The sequence below is a fragment of the Giraffa tippelskirchi genome, chromosome 7, assembly GCF_054371585.1.
Source record: "Giraffa tippelskirchi isolate mGirTip1 chromosome 7, T2T-mGirTip1v1.2.pri, whole genome shotgun sequence".
NCBI classification, from domain to species: Eukaryota; Metazoa; Chordata; class Mammalia; order Artiodactyla; family Giraffidae; genus Giraffa; species Giraffa tippelskirchi.
In genome coordinates, this window is record NC_137281.1 from 113029309 (window position 1) to 113052360 (window position 23052).

General features: G+C 42.9%; 1 protein-coding gene across 5 annotated transcripts in view; it reads left to right on the forward strand.

The window, feature by feature from the left end:
• MYO1E (myosin IE) overlaps nt 1–23052 on the forward strand; it is a 208803-nt gene that overhangs the window by 68985 nt on the left and 116766 nt on the right. For all 5 annotated transcript variants that reach the window (XR_014059427.1, XR_014059429.1, XR_014059428.1 and 2 more), the window contains exon 2: nt 22371–22514. Coding sequence is in view for 2 of the 5 variants with exons in the window: in XM_081510002.1 (XP_081366128.1) it covers nt 22371–22514 (144 nt within the window). In the remaining 3 variants the exon portion in view is untranslated. The remainder of the gene's footprint in view (nt 1–22370; nt 22515–23052) is intronic.

A 23052-nucleotide genomic window follows, 5' to 3' on the forward strand; every position in this document is an offset into this window, starting at 1 on the left:
ACATACCTCACACCAAATTGCTGAGTCTTACAGCTGAGCATAGAGATTTCTTTTTTTAAGCAATATTTGAGGTGAAAGCAAGCAATTTTGACAAAAAACCTGGTCAACTTTACTTAATGGAATAGATTAGAGCTGATTGTTGTTTGACAAGGCTTGGGTTGGTGTTTCTGAAATGAAATTAACTACAGAGTTCTTGAAATGAGGTCATCAGGTTAGAATTCAGTTGTCCACAAAGATAAATGATTTGTGTGCCTTTCTCAGCTTACCTGGCAGCCAGGGGTAATATTTCACAGTTAGGTGTGCTGTGCATTCACGTTCTTTTTTTCTGGTAGTCACGTGCCCACTTTGTATTTTTATGTAATGAAAGAATTGAACGTTGTGTTAACAAAATTCATTCTTCACACTGGAACTACTGCTGCATACTTAGGTAATTAATTTGTAAACCTTTCTATCTTAAAAAAAAAAAAAATTAATGTATCCCCAGGGCTTGACACATTGCTTGGTACAGCTATTATAGATGGAGTTAAAATGTTTCAATCAGTGAATGACTGAATAAGTAAAAAATGTAGGATGAAGTTCAAGGAAAAGATTATACAGCAGTTGTCAAAAGAATGCCATCTCTGAAATTACTGTTATTGATGCCAAATCTCATGTATGTTTATGAATCCTTTAGAAATTGTGAAGTATCTATCAATACTTTATAGCTCATTTCTCTAGTTAGGAGAAGCAAATTCTTAAATGTTAATTTTTTACCTAAAAGGTGTAAAACTTTTATTTTTCTAGTGGTGTTTCAGCAGTCATTGTTAAAAATCACTAGCCTACATGTGCATTTCAGGTATGAGCTTGTGTAATGTTGACAGGATGAGGAGAATCTTTGATCGCCAAATAAGCTCCCTGGTCTTCCTTTCTTTGCTAATTTGCTGGAGACAGTTTGGGCTCCTTCCCAAGGTTCCGTTCCAGTCACTCCAGTTGTGGAAGTGGCCATCTACTGGTGGCTCTTGTATAATAAAGTCCTCTGAGGTAATTGCGAACATGTGTGTGCTCAGTCGTGTCTGACTCTTTATGACCCCATGGACTATAGCCCACCAGGCTCCCCTTGTCCATGAAATTTTCAAAGCAAGAATACTGGCATGGGTTGCCATCTCCTACTGCAAGGGATCTTCCTGATGCAAGAATCTAACCCAAGTCTCCTGGGTCTTCTGCATTGGCAGGAGGATTCTTTGCCAAGGGCACCACCTGGAAAGCCTTCTGCAGTAATTATTCCCACACAATGATTTTTAACAAAAAGAAAATGTTGGCTGTCTCAGGGTGGTAGCAGACTCCCTCATGGGAACAAGAATGGCTGGAATGGGAGGTCAGGCCTAAAGAAGGTCTGCCCTCTTTGTGCCTCAAGAACAATTGCTGGCCACCTCTTTGAACTGTCTGGTTGGACTTCATCCTTTTTACACACATTCTTTTCCCTTGACTCCCTTGTCCCCACCTTGCTTTAAGCTCTCTGGTCCAAAAGGACTGACCCCACTTCCACCTTTTAAATAGGAATTTGTTCAGTGGCACTGAAGCTAATGAGAGGAGGGGCGGGATTGGGTGAGGATGAGAGGCACGGGCACCTTGATGGCGGGAACCAGGCACACACATCCCACATATAGCAGCTTTGCATATGGACAGGCCTGACTTCTTTGTATACGTCTTTCCATGGGGCTGTCTGGGCCAGTAAGAATCACTTCGACTCATACTTCTGTTTTTCAATTCAGCTTCTAGGAAGGCATTATTTCACACCCTGTGGGAGTGGAACTGGGTGTCACAGGTGGAGGAGGACAGCCACCTCAGCCTGTCTGGAACCCAGCAGGTCAGAGGAAGCCAGCTACCCCGTCTCTGAGACACCCACAGAGATCCTCGGTAGCCCTTGTCTGTCTGAGACACACAGCTTCCGAGAGCAGTGCATTCTCTCTGAGTGCCAAATAACTGGGCTTGAAATTTTAATTTTGTCAAAGCTGGTTGTCACAGTTTGATGAGGAACAGAATATTTACATAGTCTCAAAGTATCTCCCCACAAATCGCTTAGTAGTTACCAGAGGGGAAAAAAATAGAAATTAGTGGAGAAATGGGACAGTACTTAATGAAGTGATATAAATGAATACCGCCCACAAACATGATGTCCATCCAGACATGATATCCCGAGAAGGATGCTACAGCATAGGACTGGATTCTAGTCCAACATACAAAAGCTGAATCTAATTATGAGGAAACATCACACAAACCCAAACTGAGGGCCATTCTATAAAGTAAGAATTCTTTAAAATGTCAGCATCATAAAAGACGAAAGCTGAAAAGCTGTTGGAAGTTAAAGGAAACTAAACAGGTAGGAAAACTAAATACAATATGTGATCCTGCACCAGGAAAAAGAAAATCTTGTCAAAGGACATTATTGGGATAATTGATGAAATTAAGATATTGACATGGATAAAAAGTATTGTATTAATGTTACATTTCTGGAAGTTGTTTACTCTGATTGTATACTAAAATTTCCTTATTAAATACATACTGAAGCATTAAGGAGTAAAAGGGCATGATGTATACAATCTATTTTTAAATAGTGTAGATTTTTTAAAAAAACTATACATATATATAGAGAGAGGAAACAAGTTAGCAAAATATTATAAATTGATAAAGAGTATAAGAATTCTTTTTTAAAAAACTTTTTTGAAATGTTGCGATTACTTCAAAATAAAGGGTTTTTAAAAACCATACTTTTGTGATGCTACCATCAAAAACAAACTGAACAAAATGCCCAGTTGTCTCATTTACCCTGGGATGGCTTCGCAATCACCTGCAAGGGCTGGAAGGCGACTTCCAGCCCCTGCCTGTCCCCAGATCCATACTCCTAAATCACATGGGTGTATGTGAACAATTGCTGCTGAGACACCAACCTGCAGGTCCGGAAGGGCAACAAGTCTGGGGAACTGCTAGGCGAGGTTGTTCTTCTCCGCATCACGGCCCCAAAGAGCCAAGAATTCTCTCAGCCACAATAATGGTGGCCGCAGATTGAGGTCAGTAGGAAAACAGATCTGTTTTGGGTTGTGATGTTGCACATAATGCGATGAGTGAACAGAAAAGAATGTACCCCAGTGAAGGGACAGCCTGTGAACTCCCGGTCTGATTCTGAATATTCTTATGATGCCCAGCGTAGAAAACAGGAAACATCAGTTAAAATGGGAAATGGCTGTGGGCTGAATGACTGTAATTCCTCGTCTTACTTAGAAGTTGGCATGGAATAGGCCTTCATCCGCAGCCTGACATCTCCTGAGCTTCCACGCCTTGATAATTTTGCCCTTTCTTAAGGGTGGTGCATTACCAAGCAGAGAGGCTTTGAGGCTGGAATTGCTACCTTTAAGTAGGCTGAGAGATTGTGTTTTTAAAAAGCTGTTTGTTTTTCTCTGTCTCTCAGTTAAAAGCAGCCTGGCTCTGCCTCTGCTTCTGGTTCCCTCCTCCTGCCCTCTTTCTTAAGTAGGCGAGATCCAGCACACAGAACGACTCACAGCCCAGCTTAATAATAACCCAGCAATAAATGACATAGCCATTATTATGCTAGATGGATAAACAGAGGGACAGTCCCCAAAGCTGGGGAGCCCAACCTGAAATTTACTTTTCGGTCCTCCCCGTGTCTCCACCACTCCTTTGGGATTCTCTAAAGTATCAGGGAAATGTTGCAGACTGTCCAAGCTGTAAAATGGAGATAATTATTCCTGCTCCCTGCCTGCCTGGCTGGCTGAACTGCTTTAGAACTCACACGGGATGATGAGCAGAGAGGTAGCAAGACTCTGAAAGCAACCTACAAATAAGAGGCAGTGTTATTTCTCTTACTAGGTGGGGATCTGACTAAAGTAGTCTGGGCTCATTCCCTTTGGAAGGAAGACAGTTTTCCTGTGTGACCTGGGCTGCACCCTCTGATGGGCAGTCCCATCTTGACTGCCTGTTTCCTGTCTCCAGTGCCAAGTGCCTGCCTTTCTGGCCTTCCCGCGGCTCTCTCTGTTTTTCCTTTCGCTCTGTTCTGTTGGTTTTCTGCCTCACCAATGAGAAAGGAAGCTTGATAAAAGCTGGAGTCTTGTCTGAATGGTCTGCAGGTGCTACCCCAGTGCTTAGAATAGTGCTTGGCTCCTGGTAGGCACATAACTATTGGGAGGAATGAATGAATGAACCAATGGATAAAATGCTTCTCATCCTCTGTTTTCTTATCTCTTGTTGGCTCCCTGTTCTGCACAGTCCTGCTCACGCCCATGATGTGGGTGGACTCCTGGCCCATTTCTTGCTCCTGAGCTCCAGAACTCCAGATCCAAATGCCCAATGCCTATATGAAAAAGCTGAGTAAAAAAGGGATTATGAATGTAGATTCTGACAGCAGAATATTTGTTCACTGGTATTGATCTGGGGCAAAGGTTATAACTTCTTTGTGCTTCCTCATCCTTAAAATGAGGGTTAATAATAATGCCGACCTTTTAAGTTTGCTGAGACAATTAAATGATTTAACGCATGTAAGGGCTTCCCAGGTGGTCCTAGTGGTAAAGCACCCAACTGCCAATGCAGGAGACAAAAGAGACGCGGGTTTGATCCCTGGGTCTGGAAGATCCCCTGGAGGAGAGCACTGCAACCCACTCCAGTATTCTTGCCTGGAGAATCCCATGGATAGAGGAGCCTGGTGGGCTACACAGCCCATAGGGTCACAAAGAGTCGGACACAAACGAAGCAACTTAGCACACACATGCACGGTGTGTGTAAAAGAGCTTAGACCTTTGCTTGGTATATAGTGAGCCATTGGTAGAGCTCACTGGGGTTTTCCTGGTTTAGTGTTCCATCTGGGAAATTGGGCGTGATTGTCTTTTTTTCATATAAAGGGGGGCTCTCTCTATATGCTGAATCCTGCATTGTTTTCTCCCAACCAAGTGCAGATTTATTCTTTGCTTGTGGTATTTGGACTATGGGTACCCATGCCCCTCTGCTCAGCACTAGAAAAGTGCATTTTCCATCCAGCAAACATGGCAACTAAAGCATTCATGGACTGTGCAGCCCACTTTGATCTGCAAACTCCCATTCCCTCCCCCACCCCCCACCCCCACCCCCAGCCCTGGGAGCATACTGTACAGGTTGACTCCTCAAGCTCTGACTGCTAGAAATTCAGTCCCTTCTTTGGCTATGTGGATATGCTTTAGGCAGCAGGTGGTGGGTTATGTTCAGATAAGAAAAGACCCCCCTCTAGGCAGGAGGCCCCTGTTCATGTTGCAGTCTTGTTTGTAACTGTAGTCCTGTCACAATTCAGTTGAAATTTTCATCACCCTGGTCAGGAAATTCACGGTGAAGGTTACTACAGCAACCTTCACTCCGCTCTGGAAAGCATATCACTTACAATGGGGCCTTTCAGTGGCTGGGCCCCGAAGCCGGGCAGTGATTTTGTCTATTCAGAACACAATGGTGCAAAACAGAATAGAAAGGAACCACACAGTGTTTTAGGCTCCCGTTGCCATCTGTGGCATTGCATATTGTTGTCCATCCTTGCGTCCAACTTCAGGTTTGTTTCTTCTGTAACGATACACTTTTAATTTCACAATGCACATGCCTGCCAGTTGAAGTGCATTTCATGGAAGTTTAAATAATAGTAACAGTGCTATAGGGGTGTACAAACTCGGCCAGGAAGTGTTGTGGAAATATCTTTGAGAAAAGGTGATACAGGCTTTTGATTTAGAGACAAAGGAAACACAAAGTGGGTTTGTTTAAAAATACTCAAACTACTCTTCAAAACTGATTCTTTTGCCTTGGACTCCTGTAGATTTTTTTTAATTTAAAAATTTAAAATGACAGAAAATTTAAATGACAGAAAATCAGATCACCCTTGCCTTTATTCACAGCTACTCAAAACAAACCCACCCACCAAACAGAATTTACCCAGCAATAGCAAATGATTGGTTCACTTACATTTTTTTAAAACAGCAAAAACTAGAGAATGTTACAGAGGTATTTTCAAAGCTGAATTTATATATTAAGCATGTGAGCTATAGTTGTACCAAGCAAAAAAATTGTGGTTTACTTAGAATGGAAGTTGAAAGAAAACTCTTCTCTCCTTTATTTTTTTTTTCCTTTAGAGCATTTATGGTATTTTATTTATTCACACGCCTTGCCCTCTGATCAAACAACTTTTCTTTGTTGTATGTTTATATCTCTAGGGTTGTTTTATGTCCATGCCTTCTTTAATGTTTCCCGTATGTTTAATTTAAATCATTTGCCTTTTATCTTTCTCCAGGTTGCAAGCTCTTTCTCTCTTTTCTAACCTTTGTACTCTTCTTGCTGCACTGAATTAAAAAAAAAAAAAATGAAATGAGTTTTTTTTCTAAGTGCAAAGCTAAGATACTTCTGTATCTTCAACCCAGCCAACCTCCGTCAAGCAAATGGTGATTCCATTTTGCTTTTGATTCCAACGAATCTTCATTGATGTGTGTTCACTCCCAGGTATCTCTGGGTATTGGTTATTTGATCAGTAAGTAATACTGTGCTTTTGGCCCAACTCCCAGGAAGAGAAGGGGTCACAGCCAGCGAGAACCTTAGAACTGCTGGCACTACATTTCTTCATTTTTGGGGTCTCAGGGTTCAGGTAGAAAGGGAGTTTTGTGCACTTGGGAGCAAAGCATAGTACAAATCCTTTCAGCGTTTCTGCAACCAGAAACCATGCAAATGTTTTTGCAAATCGACTTGTGGTCTTGCTGGCAGTTTTTGAGCATGGCCCTCTTTGTGATACAGTGATGTTGACCTCTATTTTCTATTCACTCTCCTGCCCCAAAGTGAGCACACTGTTTTCTCTATAACCGGGTGGGCATACTCGTCTCTACCTAAAACAGAGAGCCGCCGGCCTTAGGTTTGCCTGAATTCTTGCACAGAGTGATTTTGGTTACTACTGCTTTGGGATCACTTATGTATCAGCTCCAGCCCCCTTTGACCCTCACTCCCATCCCTGCGACAAGGAAGAACTTTGCAGGGCTGGGAGCGGCTGCGGCCTGGTTTCGGAAGCTCTGGAGCAGGTTCCCCCAGCGGATCCCTAGCTGGGGCCGTTTTGGCAGTTCATGGCTACCTTGACTATTTTGTCAGAGTGAGGATTTCTGTGAGGTTATTTTTAACCTGAGTGTCCTTACTGTGCTGAGGGGCATCTTTGTCACACAAGGAAACCATGCCTCATCTATCTACTCCCCAAAGAATTTTGAACAAGAAACCTGAAGACTTACTGAAGGTGTGGGGCTCTGGCCTTGAAATTGGCTATAGGGAGTCCTTTGAAGGCAGAGGCACAGTGTCGCAGGATGGCTCCAGCCCTTTGGCCTCTCACAACACCTGTTATCTTTGTAACCATCAATCCTGTGAAAGTAAAGTGGAAGTGTTAGTCACCCAGTCGTGTCTGACTCTTTGTAGCCCCATGGACTGTAGCCTGCCGGGTTCCTCTATCCATGGAATTCTCCAGGCAAGAATATTGGAGTCGGTTACCATTTCCTTCTCCAGGGGATCTTCCCAATCCAGGGATCAAACCTAGGCCTTCTGAACTGCAAGCAGTTCTTTATACCGTCTGAACCACCAGAGAAGTCAGGAGTCAATCCTATCTATGCCTAAAATGCCCCTGTTGAGAGTGGTGATCTCTGTTCCTTCATCCATCTTGCCAGGGGGACCTAAAAGGCAGTTTCTGGTGCTACTTTTGAAATCTTGTTATCAGAGAACGGGTGCCTTGAACACTTTCACACAGTGGGGAATATGTTTTGTTTGACTTCCAGGGCCTCCGTGGAAGCTGCTCTGGGTTTGTAAACCCACCAGTACAGATCTGGACTCCATGACTGTCTCTGGCCGATTTTTTCATCTCTTACACAGGGGTCATAGTACTCCCCACCCCCAATTCTACAGTTCTTTTGAAACCAGATGCAATGAAGCACCTAACAGTGTTTAGCACCCAGTAGGTTGTTAAGAAAAGCCATGCTCCTTCCCTGCTCCTGAACACTGTGGACCACACCTCTTAATGACATGGGTTGCCTTTTTGATGCTGTAGTGTATTTCACAGAATACGATGAGCAACGGATAGCGATCACAGAGACTTTCTTGGATTTTCTGTGGAGTTGTGAACTTTAAGCTGGTATGATTCCCCCGACCTCATAATTGCGTCAGATATGGTTAACTTGTGTTTTGATTTCAATTTTAGTTGTTCTGGCAGAAAAAAGTTACTATTGGAAGGAGTGCCATGGAATTACCCAGGTATCTTTAGTTAGATTACAGCTTTCCAATTTCCGCGGGCATTTCCCCCCGTTTTCTGGAGATTGCCTTTCTCCTTTACCTACTTGTTTCCAATTTTTTAAGTCAATGCTTTGACTTCTTTTCCCCCCATATCTTGGGTGGAAGGCAAGGGGTTCTAGGAAAGTGGTCCCCAAAGCGTGAGGTCTGCACCTTTGCCTGCAAGGTAACTCACTAGAGAGAAGGTTTTAAAGCTTCGATTCACATTTATCTTAATATTAAAACTGAGAAGAAATTAAGCTCTTCAAATATTTACTATCTGGATGGACACCAGTGGCCCGATGCAGTCTGATTGCTCAAAGGTCATGGTTCACAAATGATCATGTTTATTAGTTGAGACATTTAAAATATTTAAATGCCTAGACTCATTTGATTCTTTTTCCTGGAACTTCTGTGGGTGATGAAAACCTTTGCTACGTATAGGTTTGCTGGGGAGGGGCTGGTGGTAGAGAGCCAACCACTGACTAGGAGCTGGAAGGCCCATTCAGACATATACCTCCTCTCTGGCCTCAAGCCTCCTTATCTGCACAGTAAGAGCTTTGGGCTGGTTGATGAATAGGCAAGGCCCCTTCCAGCTATAAAATGCTCAGGTCAGAATGTAAATGTAGAGGTATTGTGCCCCATCCTTATGCCTCTTCATTTGTAGTTTGTTTCAACCCTTCACTTTTTTACCTGTAAGCCATCTGTTCATGGCTCAAGCCATCCAGTTTTTTAATTAATTTTTTATTGGAATATAGTTGCTTTACAGTGTTGTTTAGTTTCTGCTGTACATCGGAGTGAATCAGCTATATGTATACATGAAAAGTGAAAGTGAAGTTGCTCAGTCGTGTCCGCTGAGTTGTGTCTGCTCAGTTGTGACCCCATGGACTGTAGCCTACCAGGCTCCTCTGTCCATGGAATTTTCCAGGCAAGAGTATTGGAATGGGTTGCCATTTCCTTCTCCAGGGGATCTTCCTGACCCAGGGATCAAACCTGGGTCTCCCACATTGTAGGCAGATGCCTTACTGTCTGAGCCATCATGGAAGCCTATATATGTATAGATATATCCCTTCTTTTTTTGGATTTCCTTCCCATTTAGGTCACCACAGAGCATTGAGTAGAGTTCCCTGTGCTACACAGTAGGTTCTCATTCGTTATTTGTTTTATACATTCATGTGTGCGTGCTTAGTTGCTCAGTCATATCTGACTCTTTGCGACCCCATGGACTACAGTCCACCAGGCTCCTCTGTCCATGGGGTTTCCCAGGCAAGAATACTGGAATGGGTTACTGTTTTCTTCTCCAGGGGATCTTCTCAACCCAGGGGTCAAACTCACATCTCCTGCATTGCAGGTGGATTCTTTACCACTGAGCCATCAGGGAAGCCTGTCTGGTTTGTACCCTAAACCAACAATTTATGGCTCCATTTTGCCCCTGGAGGAACATGGCATCTCTGTGCAGCAGGTCAGGCCAGATCAAGCAAAGAGTCTAGATATGCCCTTGCCAAAACCTGGAGAAGATGCTGAAGGCATTTCTCAATTCTGTATTTCTTTCTTCATTGTTGACTGTGGTGCTTGAGGGGCACCTCTCATTCCTGAACTTGGCTTCTATCCTGGACTCAGTTTCCCCCATGGCTAATCCATGACAGAGACTGTCCGGTGCCCCCAAGATACCCTTGATCACACTCCAGACCCTTCCCTCCACCTACCACATTCTGAAGCACTCATCCTGGGTTTTCTCATTCGTATATGCCCCAACAGTTCATTCTTCAGAAAAGGTAAATTATGCTTAAAAAAAACACCAAATGAGTTGATTTTCTTGTGTTGTCATACCTCTACCATTTTGCATGACATAAATAATACATGTTTTGTAATCAGTGCAGAAATATGCTGTGAATGATAGTGAGTCCTGGAAGACTGTTTTTAATCAGGTCGATATCAATTCTACTGGAGTCTTCTAAATCTTTGCATATTTTTCTTTTTCCTCAAAACAGCGTTTGAATTAGAATTTCTTTCATAGTACAGAGTAATAGTTCATTTTAAGTGACAAGAAATTGCTCAATTATCTTCCTGTTTTTATTTCCATTTCAATTAATAGTATGAACAAGAGCCATCAATGCCAGTAGTTCTAGCTGGTCTGCCTGCATCATTACTTTGACTTCTTAATTCAGTTTAAGAAATTTACTGAACAGCTACCATTGCTTCAGGGACTATTATTTTCAAGCCAAAAATTAGGATACATAGTCTGATAGGACTTTTGGTCATAGATTCATTAACCAAGAAAACAAAATCCTATCAGTAGAGGTGCAAAAACTAAACCACATTAATATGTGTATTTAATAGACTACTTGGATTATGAAGAATTAAATTCCATGAAACTGACCTTGCCAAAGGTCACAGAGGTAGAGCCTATACTTGAACCCGAGTCTGTTCATTGTAATCAGCTGCTTGGAAACAGGAGTGATGATAGGTAGGTCCCTGAAGGGACTGATAAATGCTTGACATGTTGTCAAACTAGCAGAACTGCAGCTGAAAAGACGGAGACTGACATCAATGTGACTCTTCATTTGTTTGATTAAAATGTAAATAGAGACAGAAGTAAAAGGAGCATTTGTCACGTAATGGAATTTCAACCATTTGATTTTTTTTGTAGCTTGAAATGTCCTCACTCTGTGGTCAAAAGTAGCCTGTTTTCCTTACCTGGATGACAGTGGACAGTTAAGAGAGAATTGTCTTTAGGGGCAACTTCTCTTCCCTTTGATCTTCTGGGCCAGGGGCATTAGGAAAGCTTCAGAAACTTTTTTCCTTGGGGCCACCCCCCCGCCCCCCCCACCGCCATGTCCCCCTCTGACTGGTGCCATAATGAGATATTTTTTTATTTATTTATTTTTGGATTTGTCCTCCTTTGCTGAGACTTATTTATTACTTTTTTTTTTGCATTATGGTTCATTTTTATTTTTTTTAAACTTTTTATTTTGTGTTGGAGTATAGCCATTTTGTTCACCTGAAATTATCACAACATTGTTAATCAGTTATACCACAATACAAAATATTTTTGGTGTTAAAAAATAAAATTCAAAAAAAGAGTGAAGGAGAGTCCATATACCCCCACCCCGCCAAAGACTTTGTCATTGTTGTAGTTTGGGGAAAGAAACAAAAAGCAATTTTGTAATAATTTCAGGTGGATAGCAAAGGGACTCAGCCATACATATGCATGTATCCATTCTCACCAAACTCCCCTTCCATCCAGGCTGCCACATAACATTGAGCAGAGTTCCCTGTGCTATATAGCAGAGATACTGTTTAGTTCTGAGATGAACCAAAGCTGCCTGGAATTCACTGGCCCAACTAGTACTGATTGAGCATGCCTACGTGCCAGGCACTGATCTGCAGGCTGGGGACATGGCCAGGAGTGAATGTGCTCTCAAGGCCAATGACCAGACTGCTTCCTTTGGGGACTCCTAGGTGCTGAGCTTTACACAAGGTACCGTGTGTACCAATAATAAAAGTATCTACTTCGTGCTGTACTGTAGAGGAAAAAAAAGTTGATATGTGGCAAGCAGTGAACATTCAATAAAACAATTACTATGGACACTAGCATTATTGCTGTTTCCAACAGTCACTTACCTTATTACATGACGCAGTAGGTATAATGATTAAGTGCAAAGAGAGCTGATTGGCCTGGGTTTGAAGCCCAGCTGCTGAGTTTGGGCAAGTTATTAATAGTTAACTTCTCCATGCTTCAGTTTCCTGCCTGATAAGGTTGTGAGGATTAAATGAATTATCATGTATATGTATACGTAGGGCTGACTCATGTTGATCGATGGCAGAGGCCAACATAATATTGTGAAGCAGTTTTCCTTCAATTAAAAATACATGCTTGGAGAAAAAAATGATCATGTATGAAATGTTTAGAATAGTGCTAGTATGTAATGAGAATTAGCTGTTGTGTGAGAAGAGTATTTTTCCCAGAGGAGAGGGCCACTATCCTAGTTTACCCTAGAGACTGAAGGGGGAAAGGATAGAACAGTGCTGGTAATCCTTGCAGGAATCACTTCCCAGAGAGAAAGAGTAAATCGTAGGTGCCCAAGAGAGAACTTCCTTGTCGGCCTCAGGACAAGCCATTGCTCCAGGGGACTGATCAAACGTCCCATGTATGGCTGTTTGCCCAGGTGAGAGGACTAGAGGAGAGCTCTGGGGACCCCTGATGGAAAGTGCAGGAGATTTGGAACATGAACACAAAACAGTTTCTACTTGTAAAAATGAAACCTCGCCTCTCATCTGCTGTCGAGAGGGGGATCTGGTCTTGCCATGTGAGATTGCTCACAGCAGAGAAAAATACGTCTAGGAAATAGAAGTCATTTAAATTCTTTATGTCTAGATTTGAAATTGGTGGGAATAAGCTCAGCAGAGAATGGCAGTGGGACCCTCATGCGAGGGACATGGCAGCAAGGTATACTGTAAGGTCCCTGTGTCTATGTGTGTGCTTTTTTTTCTTAATTTTCATTATTTTTTGGCCACACCACTCAGCATGGAGGATCCTTGTTCTTCAACCAGGGATGGAACTGGTACCCCCTGCAGTGGAAGCGCTGAGTCCTAACTACTAGACCAGCAGGGAAATATTGTCAATCTTCATTATTATTTTAACACATATAAGAATAAAACTGGTGATTTTATGAAGATGTTAGTTTAGGATTTAGCCAGATTAAAAAGGACAATTTATATAAAAATTTGAAGCATAGGACTGGTGACACTTAGATGGAGGAAAGCTGTTAAAGGGGTTGAAAATGAAGTTCAGCAAACACTGGAGTAGCGTGTGTATGAATGAAGGCTGGAGCTCATTGCAACCACCTGGGGTGGACATAACCACTTGTGGGCAGTGGTGAGGGAGGCGGGGTTCCTGCTTCAATGATCTTAATGAAAGTGAAAGGGAAGTGAAAGTTGTTCAGTTGTGTCCGATTTGCGACCCCATGGACTATACAGTCCATGGAATTCTCCAGGCCAGAATACTGAAGTGGGTAGCCTTTCCCTTCTTCAGGGAATCTTCCCGACCCAGGAATCGAACCGGGGTGTCCTGTATCACAGGCAGATTCTTTCCAACTGAGTTATCAGGGATGCTTTCACTTTCACTTTTTAAAAAAATACTGAAGAGATTTTTAGATTGGAAGAGGTCTAAGTTGAACATGCCTTTACAAACTGATAAAGAAGGAAATGGCTACCCACTCCAATATTCTTGCCTGGAAAATTCCATGGACAGGGGAGCCTGGTGGGCTGCTGTCCATGGGGTCACAAAGAGTTGGACACCACTGAGTGACTAATATACATTTACAAACTGAAGTTTGCCTTGCAAACTTGAGACCTGATGTGGGCAGTTTGATATGAGCTGCTTGTCATCCAGGACACTCACCCGTATGCTATTTGGAATGGGGGTGGAGAAAACAGCTACAAAAATTGTCACAGCAAACCCTCTAGAACTGGGTAGTTGATCAACCTCACCAGTAAAACCACTGCACAGTTCCTGATGTGACATTAGGACATGGTACAATGCTTCCAGAATAACTGAAAGCTTCATAATCTCTTTGATGATTTAAACAGTGACCTCACATTTGTAAAGGGCATAGAATGGGGCCTGGCTCCTCAGAAGTGTCTTGTGCCATAATCCATCAAACCTAAAATGCTCCTGATTATAAGAGTTAAGCTGTGATACAGCATTGGTTATAGGACACATTCTAATGTCACATTGTAAGAATATGAAAAAAATGCATCTTATTGATAGAATTGATGGAATATGTTAACTGTTCATTTATACCATGTTAGGTTTGAACTGTCCACTGATATAAAAAGTGATCCTTTTGGGAGCCACATTTCAGTCAGAATAAGTGAAAGAAAGGGTATTTCTTTTCCTGATGAGGGCCCAATGTTATTTAAAGAAGAGTTTACTATAGGTGCAGGCTGGGATGAACAAACTAACACAGAATAACAAGAGAATATGGGAAAAGTGTCATTTATACACAGATTTCATTTCATTGTACAAAGTATTTATCCCTTATTTGTATCTTATCTAATTTTTTTTACTGAAAAGAACTGTATATGTGTGTATACATTTTATAAATTGTGTACTCAGTAGAGAAGTAAAACCATACAGAAACTACACTTAGATAAATAACTGCATCATTTTAACAACTGCTTTGCCATACAGAGATATCATTCTATATTAATAATATGATGGTTGAAATTAAAACCAAATTTGGGCACCTTATCATCGCTCTCCTTTTTTTTTTCCTCCAAACCTTTTTTTCTCTCCCCTACTCAGTTAGCCCAGACACTGTTGCCAGACTGGTCTGTACCATTCACACTTTACCGCCGATCATGTCATCATGTAAAACCAACTCTGCCCCAAGAAGGATTTGAGGTTGGTGTCATTATCCTCTGGGGGCAGTGCAATGTCAGGAACCTCTTTCTCCTGAGCAGACCACTGAGAGGACCTGAGAGCCTCAGAGAGGCTTAGTGATTTGTGGGAGACCCTGAGGATCTTGCTGGGAGGGCTGGTCTCCAAGAGTTGCCTGTGATTTTTGTGGGATCAAGTTGGTCACAGATGCAACTATGCAGCCTGAGACGGTCCCAGTTGATGCCTCTTGTTCCAGCTTTATTATTAACAGCATCCCCTTCTGCACTCAGTGCCTTAGTTTGGATGATAAATTGGGTTTGCCCTAATGAGGAAGGGTGACTCTGGCCAACCCTGGTTTAGAAACCACTGGATCTAGTGATCCTGGAGCCAGTGTCCACACTTGGCCTTGATAATGGTATTGGAAGTGAGCTGTGGTATAGCAGAAAGAGTGAAGAAAAGGAAGTCAGAAATCCCCATGACAGGTCTCAGCCCTGGTCCTTTGTCATAGGGATTAACTGAGGCCATGTATGTGGAAATGCTGCACAAATATTCAGCTTTTGATCAGTTTACATGTACCTGCATGAGTGAAACTAATGAACACATCTTCTACATTCATTGGGCCTCCTACTCTGTGTGCTAACCTCCCGTGGACTTTCCCATCCTCAGCCTCTCCAAGCAGAGGCAACTTGGTATGTTATAATCCCAGGCCTCACTTTACCCATTTGTAAAATAATGGTGGCATGATTGTAATATTCACATCTTATGGGTATTGTGAGAATCCATTGAGATACCATAAAGCTTCGGCATATATTTATGGGTTCAGTAAGAGTCAGTCCCAGTTACCGTAAGGACAGAGGGGATTAGGAGTTTTGTGGGCTCCTGACTGCCCCTTCTCACCCCTAGCGCTCACTCTTCCAGAAACACCACTTCCTTGTGCTTTGTTCATTGCAGCTTAGCACCGACACATACTTGCTTCAGATATCCGTCTTCACACCACCAAAATAGTGTATGTGTGTGAGGAGGCATGGGAGCAGGCGGTGATCTATGTTTCATGAAGTTGAAACACAATGCTGGCTGACTGTGCCCGGTACATAGACAAACAAATATTTATGGTTGATTTTTCCATCATTTGCAATGGAAGTGTTTTATTCCAGTCAAACAGCAGAACTGCAAAAAGTAGAATACCCAGACTGTCAATTAAAAAGATTGGAACATCTACCAGAGAATTAGATGTCCATGCCTTTCCTGTTATGAGTCACTGGGTCAGAAAATCCCATTAAAAAACAAGTTCAGCTCATCCGCAGGCCAGAGCATTACCCATTGTCCATTGTTGACAATAAGAATATGGTTTCTCTCTCTTTGGGGGTCACCTGCTTTTAACATTGGGGGCATTCTAGTCCCAGGTTTTTGGAAATCACCATCCCCAGAAACTGCTTGATTTCATTGGCATCATATTCAACACTTCTATTTTGTATTTATTAATTAATTTACTTATTTTTGGTTGCACTGGTCTTTGTTGCTTTTTGGGGGCATTTCTCTAGTTGCAGTGAACAGAGGCCACTCTCTAGTTGCAGTGTGCTGGCTTCTCATTGCAGTGGCTTTTCTTGTTGTGGAGCACGGGCTCTACGCACACAGGCTTCAGTAGTTGCAGCATGCATGCTCAGTATTTGTGGCACATGGGCTTAGTTGCTCCACGACATGTGGAATCTTCCCTGACCAGGGATCGAACCTTTGTCCCCTACACTGGCAGGTGGATTCTTATCCATTGTACCAGCAGGGAAGTCCCCAACACTTGTTTATTTTTAAATTTTACTTACACATGCATATGGTTTAAAACAGCAATAAAAAAGTACACTGTGCTGCCAAGTTTAAAATGGAGAGTAAATGTCACCTTTTCTCTCCAGGCCTTCTCCCTGATGGAACCTTGTGTATCTTTCAAGAAAACAATTACAACACATGTCTTTTAATGTGTCATTCAATACTTACTGCAGTCATTCAATACTTAATTCATATACTGATTGCTATTTTCATACATCTGTGGGTCTTGAAGAACTTTCCAAGTCAACACAGGCAGATTCCTTCCAGTGATGACGTGGAACTCCTCTCAGGGTGGGCCATGATCTGATAGGTCTTCAAATCCTGTGTCCACTTTTCCCCATTACACACTTCGCTGCAGTGAAGAACCCTGTGTATACATCTTGGCATCCTTGGTAGATTTTAAGGTGAATTCTTTAAAATAAAGGTGCTGGATCAAAGAGAGTATGCCCGTTATTTCTGTTTAGTTAACAGTGTATTGGTCTGTGTGACTTTAGTTTCTATCCCTAGTCCCACACAACTCTCTTAACGATACTGCGCCAAAGAATTGATGTTTTCACACTGTGGTGCTGGAGAAGCCTCTTGAGAGTCCCTAAAGCCTCTGACTGTGGATCAAAACAAACCAGAAAATTCTTACAGAGATAGGGATACCAGACCACCTTACCTGCCTGCTGAGAAATCTGTATGTGGATCAAGAAGCAACAGTTAGAACTGGACATGGAACAAAGGACTGGTTCAACATTGGGAAAGGAGTACGTCAAGTCTGTATACTGTCACCCTGCTTATTTACATTACATGCAGAGTACATCCTGCAGAATGTCGGGCTGAATGAAGCACAAGCTGGAATCAAGATTCCCGGGAGAAATATCAATAACCTCAGATATGCAGGTGACATCACCCTAATGGCAGAAAGCAAAGAGAAACTAAAGAGCCTATTGATGAAGGTGAAAGAGGAGAGTGAAAAAGCTGACTTAAAACTCAACATTCAGAAGACTAAGATCATGGCATCTGGTCCCATCACTTCATGGCAAATAGATGGGGAAACAGTTGAAACAGTAACAGACTTTATTTTCTTGGGCTCCAAAATCACTGTAGATGGTAACTGCAGCCATGAAATTAAAAGACACTTGCTCCTTAGTAGAAAAGCTATGACCAACCTAGACAGTGTATTAACAAGCAGAGACATCGTTTTGCTGACAAAGATCTGTATAGTCAAAGCTATGCTTTTTCCTGTAGTTGTGTATGGATGTGAGAGTTGGACCGTAAAGAAGGCTGAGTGCCAAAGAATTGATGCTTTTGAACTGTGGTGCTGCAGAAGACTCTTGAGAGTTCCTTGAACTGCAAGGAGGTCAAACCAGTCAATCCTAAAGGAAATCAACCTAAATATTCATTCAAAGGGCTGTTGCTGAAGCTGAAACTCTAATACTTTGGCCACCTGATGCAAAGAGTCAACTCATTGGAAAAGACCCCGATGCTGGGAAAGATTAAGGGCAGGAGGAGAAGAGGACGACAGAGAATGAGATGGTTGGATGGCATCATTGACTCAATGTACATGATTTTGAGCAAACTCCAAGAGACAGTGAAGAACGTGGGGTCACAAGTGACTGAACAACAACAAATACTTTCCCTACAAGAGAGCAAGGGTGTGTGTGGCCACCCCTCCCCTAGGCCCTGCCCAACACTGAGCCTCTTGTGTTTACACAGCATGTTTGATGGCCTCCCTTTCCTGGGCATCTTAAGGGCACTTCAAGAAGTAAAGTTACCTAGTATATGATCATCTCCTCCCTCCGGGATGAACCAAAGAAGAAAAATGCTCAGAGACACTAGTGAGAGTGTGACAGTGCCCCGGCTGTGGGCAGGGCTGCCTGGGGGCCTCTTTGTGGGAGGTTGGCTTTCAGGACAGTACCTGCCTTTGTTCGCTGACTCACCTTTGCTCATCCCGGTCCCCACCCTGCTGAACACACACCAGTTCATGACACTCCGCCTTTCAAAATCAGTGCACTGGCTTCTTCCTCCGCGTGAGGTACTTCTGTGTCTTGATGCCACCTCTTAAATGTGAGGAGTACACCAGGCCATTATGTGGATGTGGGTGAACCCCATGTTTTAAAACTTGAATATGAATCTATGCTTTTTATTCAGCTGGTTCATAATTAGAAAGTAATTATGGACCTGAGAAAATCTGCACTCAATCTTTATCTAGTGGGAAGTATCTTGTTCATATATTTTTTTTTTCTTTCTTGGCCACACTGTACAGCATGTGGAATCCTTGTTCCCACACCAGGGATTGAACCCATGCCCCTTACTCTGGAAGTGTGGAGACTTAACCACAGGACTCCCAGGGAAGTCCTCCTCGTTCAGAACTTGTAACTGTTGGCAGGGTTAGGAGTGACCTTTTATCATCATCATCATTATCATTGTTATTATCATTATTATTATCATTTCTTAGCTGGGGCATCAGCAACCACATTCCTGTCCTTTGTACAGCAGTGCTTCACTCACCAAGAGCTGTTAGGAAATGAAATACCTTGCTGAGTGCCCCTACTTATTCAAATATTTCCTTTTCTGGTGGGGAAACAAAAAGGTGTTACCCACCCAGAAAGCCCATAGAAGAGAAGAATGCTGGCCTAGTAGCCTGGACCGCGGCCATGAGGAAAGATGTCCCTCCTCACCCAGATGGGGATGTCCCTCAGGTCCTGCCCCTCCCCTCCCAGTCAGGGGCAGGAGAAAGAAGCAAAGGGGTTGAGGTTCTGTGCCCCCAGGAGCACCATTCTTATCCACATAATTCTATGACCATAGTTTGTGATCTGATGGCAACTTTCAGCTTCTGCTTCCGAGGATATTGTCCAGGGTTGTAAGATGACAACCATTTCCCACTCCATTCCCCGCTTACTCCCTGTCAGTGACTGTTCCAAGGAAGGCCTCTGGGAAAGTCACTGTGTGATCAAACTCTATGGTCCCCTACAGGAAAACAGAAAACTGTTGTTCTTTTTCGCTGTGGGGAACATTTAAGCTTCCCTGGGCTGGACTGGAAGCCTGTGCATCCCTGTTTGGTTTCCAGGCTCCCTGATCCAGTTCTCACCCTCTGCTAGAACTGCCCAGCCCAGCCCTCTCCCAGCTTTTATTTACCCATGCGTGGGTTCTGACCTTGCCCCTGGCACCCTGGGTAGGTCAGCCTTCCCCCATGAAAGCTCCGATTGCTCCCTCTCGCTCTTAGTGTTGTTTGGAATGGCCAAAAGAGCAATTGCCTCAAATCAAATGACTCACTGCCTTGCTCATAGTAACTGTCACTCATTCTATTGGTTCCTTATCCTCTTGTAGATAGAAGTCTGGAGAACCAGCCAGGGGAACTTTTTTTGTGTGGAGGAATATTTGAAACTCCACACAAGGAGTTCTGTTGTGCTGGGAAGTAACTGCCAATAGAAAGAGGACACTGCCTTTGAGTTGGGACAGACAGTAATATATCACTCTGCAGTGAGAGAGAGAGAAAAGACAGTTAGATTGGACACCAAGACAGACTTGGGTTACATTGAGAAGGCATTTCTGTGGATCAGTACAAACACATACACTGTGACATAGAGCTCCTCCATTTCTTGCCCTTTGTAGATGTTAAATAACAACTTATTAGTAGCCCTCCTGTTTTGTTCAACTGTGCTTCTATTTTTAAAGAGAAAATAACATTTTGGCCCTCTTTTAAGTAGATGTATATTTATTGGTGTTGAAACTCACATACTGGTTAATTATTCCAGGAGCTTAGTTTTCTCTCCATAGTAAGTTTGCAGGCGTCCAGAAAGAATATTCAAGCTGGAAAAGGAGGGAGGGCAGAGGAGTCTCCAGGAATCTTTATCTGGTTGGAAATAGACTGTGGACCTTCGACTGAGATCCAGTGAGTCATCCTGTGGCCAGTGCTTTCTGTTTTGCCACAAGAGGAAGGAGAGTGGTGAGGTTTGAGGTAATTTTGTAGAACTGATGCTGCATGTGGTTCTGAGAAAGTCAAATATATCATGTAATGATTTCCCTTTGCAAGGCAGCATGGGTGGCAAGCCTTCCCGAACCCCTTTTTGGAGCTTGAACCTGTGGCGCTGTGCTTTTCCCATGATGGCCCCTTCTTTGGCTGGTTTTATAATAATTGCTTTCCCAGAAACTCTTAGAATTTGCTGTTATCGAAGGACCCATATCTCCTGCAGAGAAAACATTATGCAGTTTTTTAAAGGGAAATTTAAAATGTTACCTATCTTGTTTCCTTCCACCTCCCCCTTCTCTCAAAGAGCCTATTGCCTTTTCTCATCCTACTTTTGACATTTGACAGGTGGCCTTTCTAGATACCCTTGTTCAGACATTTTTTTTCTTCTTTATTCAGACTCCCTCCCACAAAAGTAAACTCCCCCCAAAAGTGAATTCCTGAGGAGGGAGAGGAGCCAGTCTTGTTCAGTTCAGTGCCCACCACCCTGATCCAGCGTGCGACATGTCCAGTAGAATGTACGGAGAACTCCAAGGGAAGAAAGAGCCTTCCAATATCTTGTCATGTGTTATTTGTCATTATTTCATATGCATTGGCTTTTTTTATTGCCTGTGAGTGTAGATTATAATGAACATCCTTCTTTGTCTAGTCTTGTCTGGCAAATTCAAAATATTATAGATCCATTTCTCATGGCACCTTCTCCACGAAGTGGTTTCTGTCTCTCCCGGGGCAAAGGACTCGCCACCCACACCTGGAACACCCATTTTATACATGTTTACATATTGACTGTTGCTGACGCACAAATTATGATTAATTTGGTGGATATCTTGTGTCCTTCAGAAGCTCCCTGAGTGCAGCCACCATGGTGTTCGCATCGGCCCTTAACCCCAGGGCGTGGCACATAGCCCAACACATGGGGATCCCATGGCAGAAATGCCAAGTGATAGGAAATCCTATCTGGTGCTCAGAGCCACCCCTGGTGTTAAGTTATAAATCCAGTAAGCAGACAAGGGCTCTACCTAGCCAAGGAGGCTGTGGGATCAGATGAAGTTCTTCTGTCCCTAGCATGTTCTTTGTTCATTTTAGGCCATCCTGTCCATTTCCATGTATGATCAGTCATCAAAATGTAGCTTATCTTTTGAATGTATGTGTGTATGCTCAGTCACTTCAGTTGTGTCTGACTCTTTGCAACCCTATGGACTGTAGCCCACCAGGCTCCTCTGTCCATGGGATTCTCCAGGCAAGAATACTGGAGTGGGTTGCCATGCCCTTCTTCAGGAGATCTTCCTGACCTAGGGATCGAACCTGCATCTCTTGTGTCTCCTGCATTGCAGGCAGATTCTGTATGCACTGAGCTACCTGGGAAGGCCGATCTTTGAATGTGGAAAGTTAATATTGCATCAACAGTGATAAGTTTATGGATGGAAAGCAATTCAGATGGCTTGAGAAATTATGACCACATGACATAACTATTGTGGGATACATGTTCTTCCCACTTCTGAGTTCTGTCAAATAATTTGCAAAACAAGTCTGGAATGTTTCTATTTCATTGCTTATTTTGCCAGTCAATTCTACAAAACAGTAGGCTTGAAGGAATTATCCAAGCCTATTGATCATTTACTGTGCCGTACTCTGGATATTGCACAGTGCTTTACGTGTTGCTTTATTTAATCCTTACAGCAACTCTGTGAACTGGGTCTTATTTTTCCCATTTTTTTAAAGAGAAAAACTTAAGTGACACAAAAGCTTAGATCACTTTTCCCTGCTTCACTTAGGTGGCAAAGCTGAAATCTGAATCTAGATAGAAAGATATTTGTTTGCTTTGCGTGTTCTTATTTGATATAAGGAATATTTGGGAACTTAGTGGCAGTTTTTTTCCCTCCAGGAGAAAATAAACCATCCTCATAATTGTGTGTTTTCCATTTGCAGGGAAGCAAAGGAGCCTACCGGTATCACTGGCAGAGCCACAACGTCAAGCACAGTGGCGTGGATGACATGGTCTTGCTCTCCAAGATCACAGAGAATGCCATCGTGGAGAATCTAAAGAAGAGATACATGGATGACTACATTTTTGTATCCTTTATTGGTTTCTTCGGACGTGTCATCTTAATAAGATGACATCTAAGTAAGAGACCATCTGAAATTCCAAACTGATGCTTATGTGTTCAAGTCATTTTCACTATTTCAGAATGTGGCTTTGTGCTTTTGGTTGCTTGATTCAGGCTGTGGGAAGGGCAAAGATGGTGCTAAAGTTGTTTTTCTTTTTTTTAATTTATTTTTAATTGGAGGACGTTTGCTTTCTAATATTGTGTTGGTTTCTACCATACAACAACCAGAATCAGCCACAAGTGTACATATATCCCCTCCCTCTTGGCTTCCCTTGTGGCTCAGATGGTAAAGAATCTGCCTGCAGTGCAGGAGACTGGGTTCAATCCCTCAGTTGGGAAGATCCCCTGGAGAAGGGAATAGCAACTGACTCCAGTATTCTTGCCTGGAGAATCCCATGGACAGAGGAGCCTGGCGGGCTACAGTCCATGGAGTCACAAAGAGCTGGACACGACTGAGTGATTAACACACCTCCCTCTTGAACTGCCCTCTCTGCCTCCCCCCA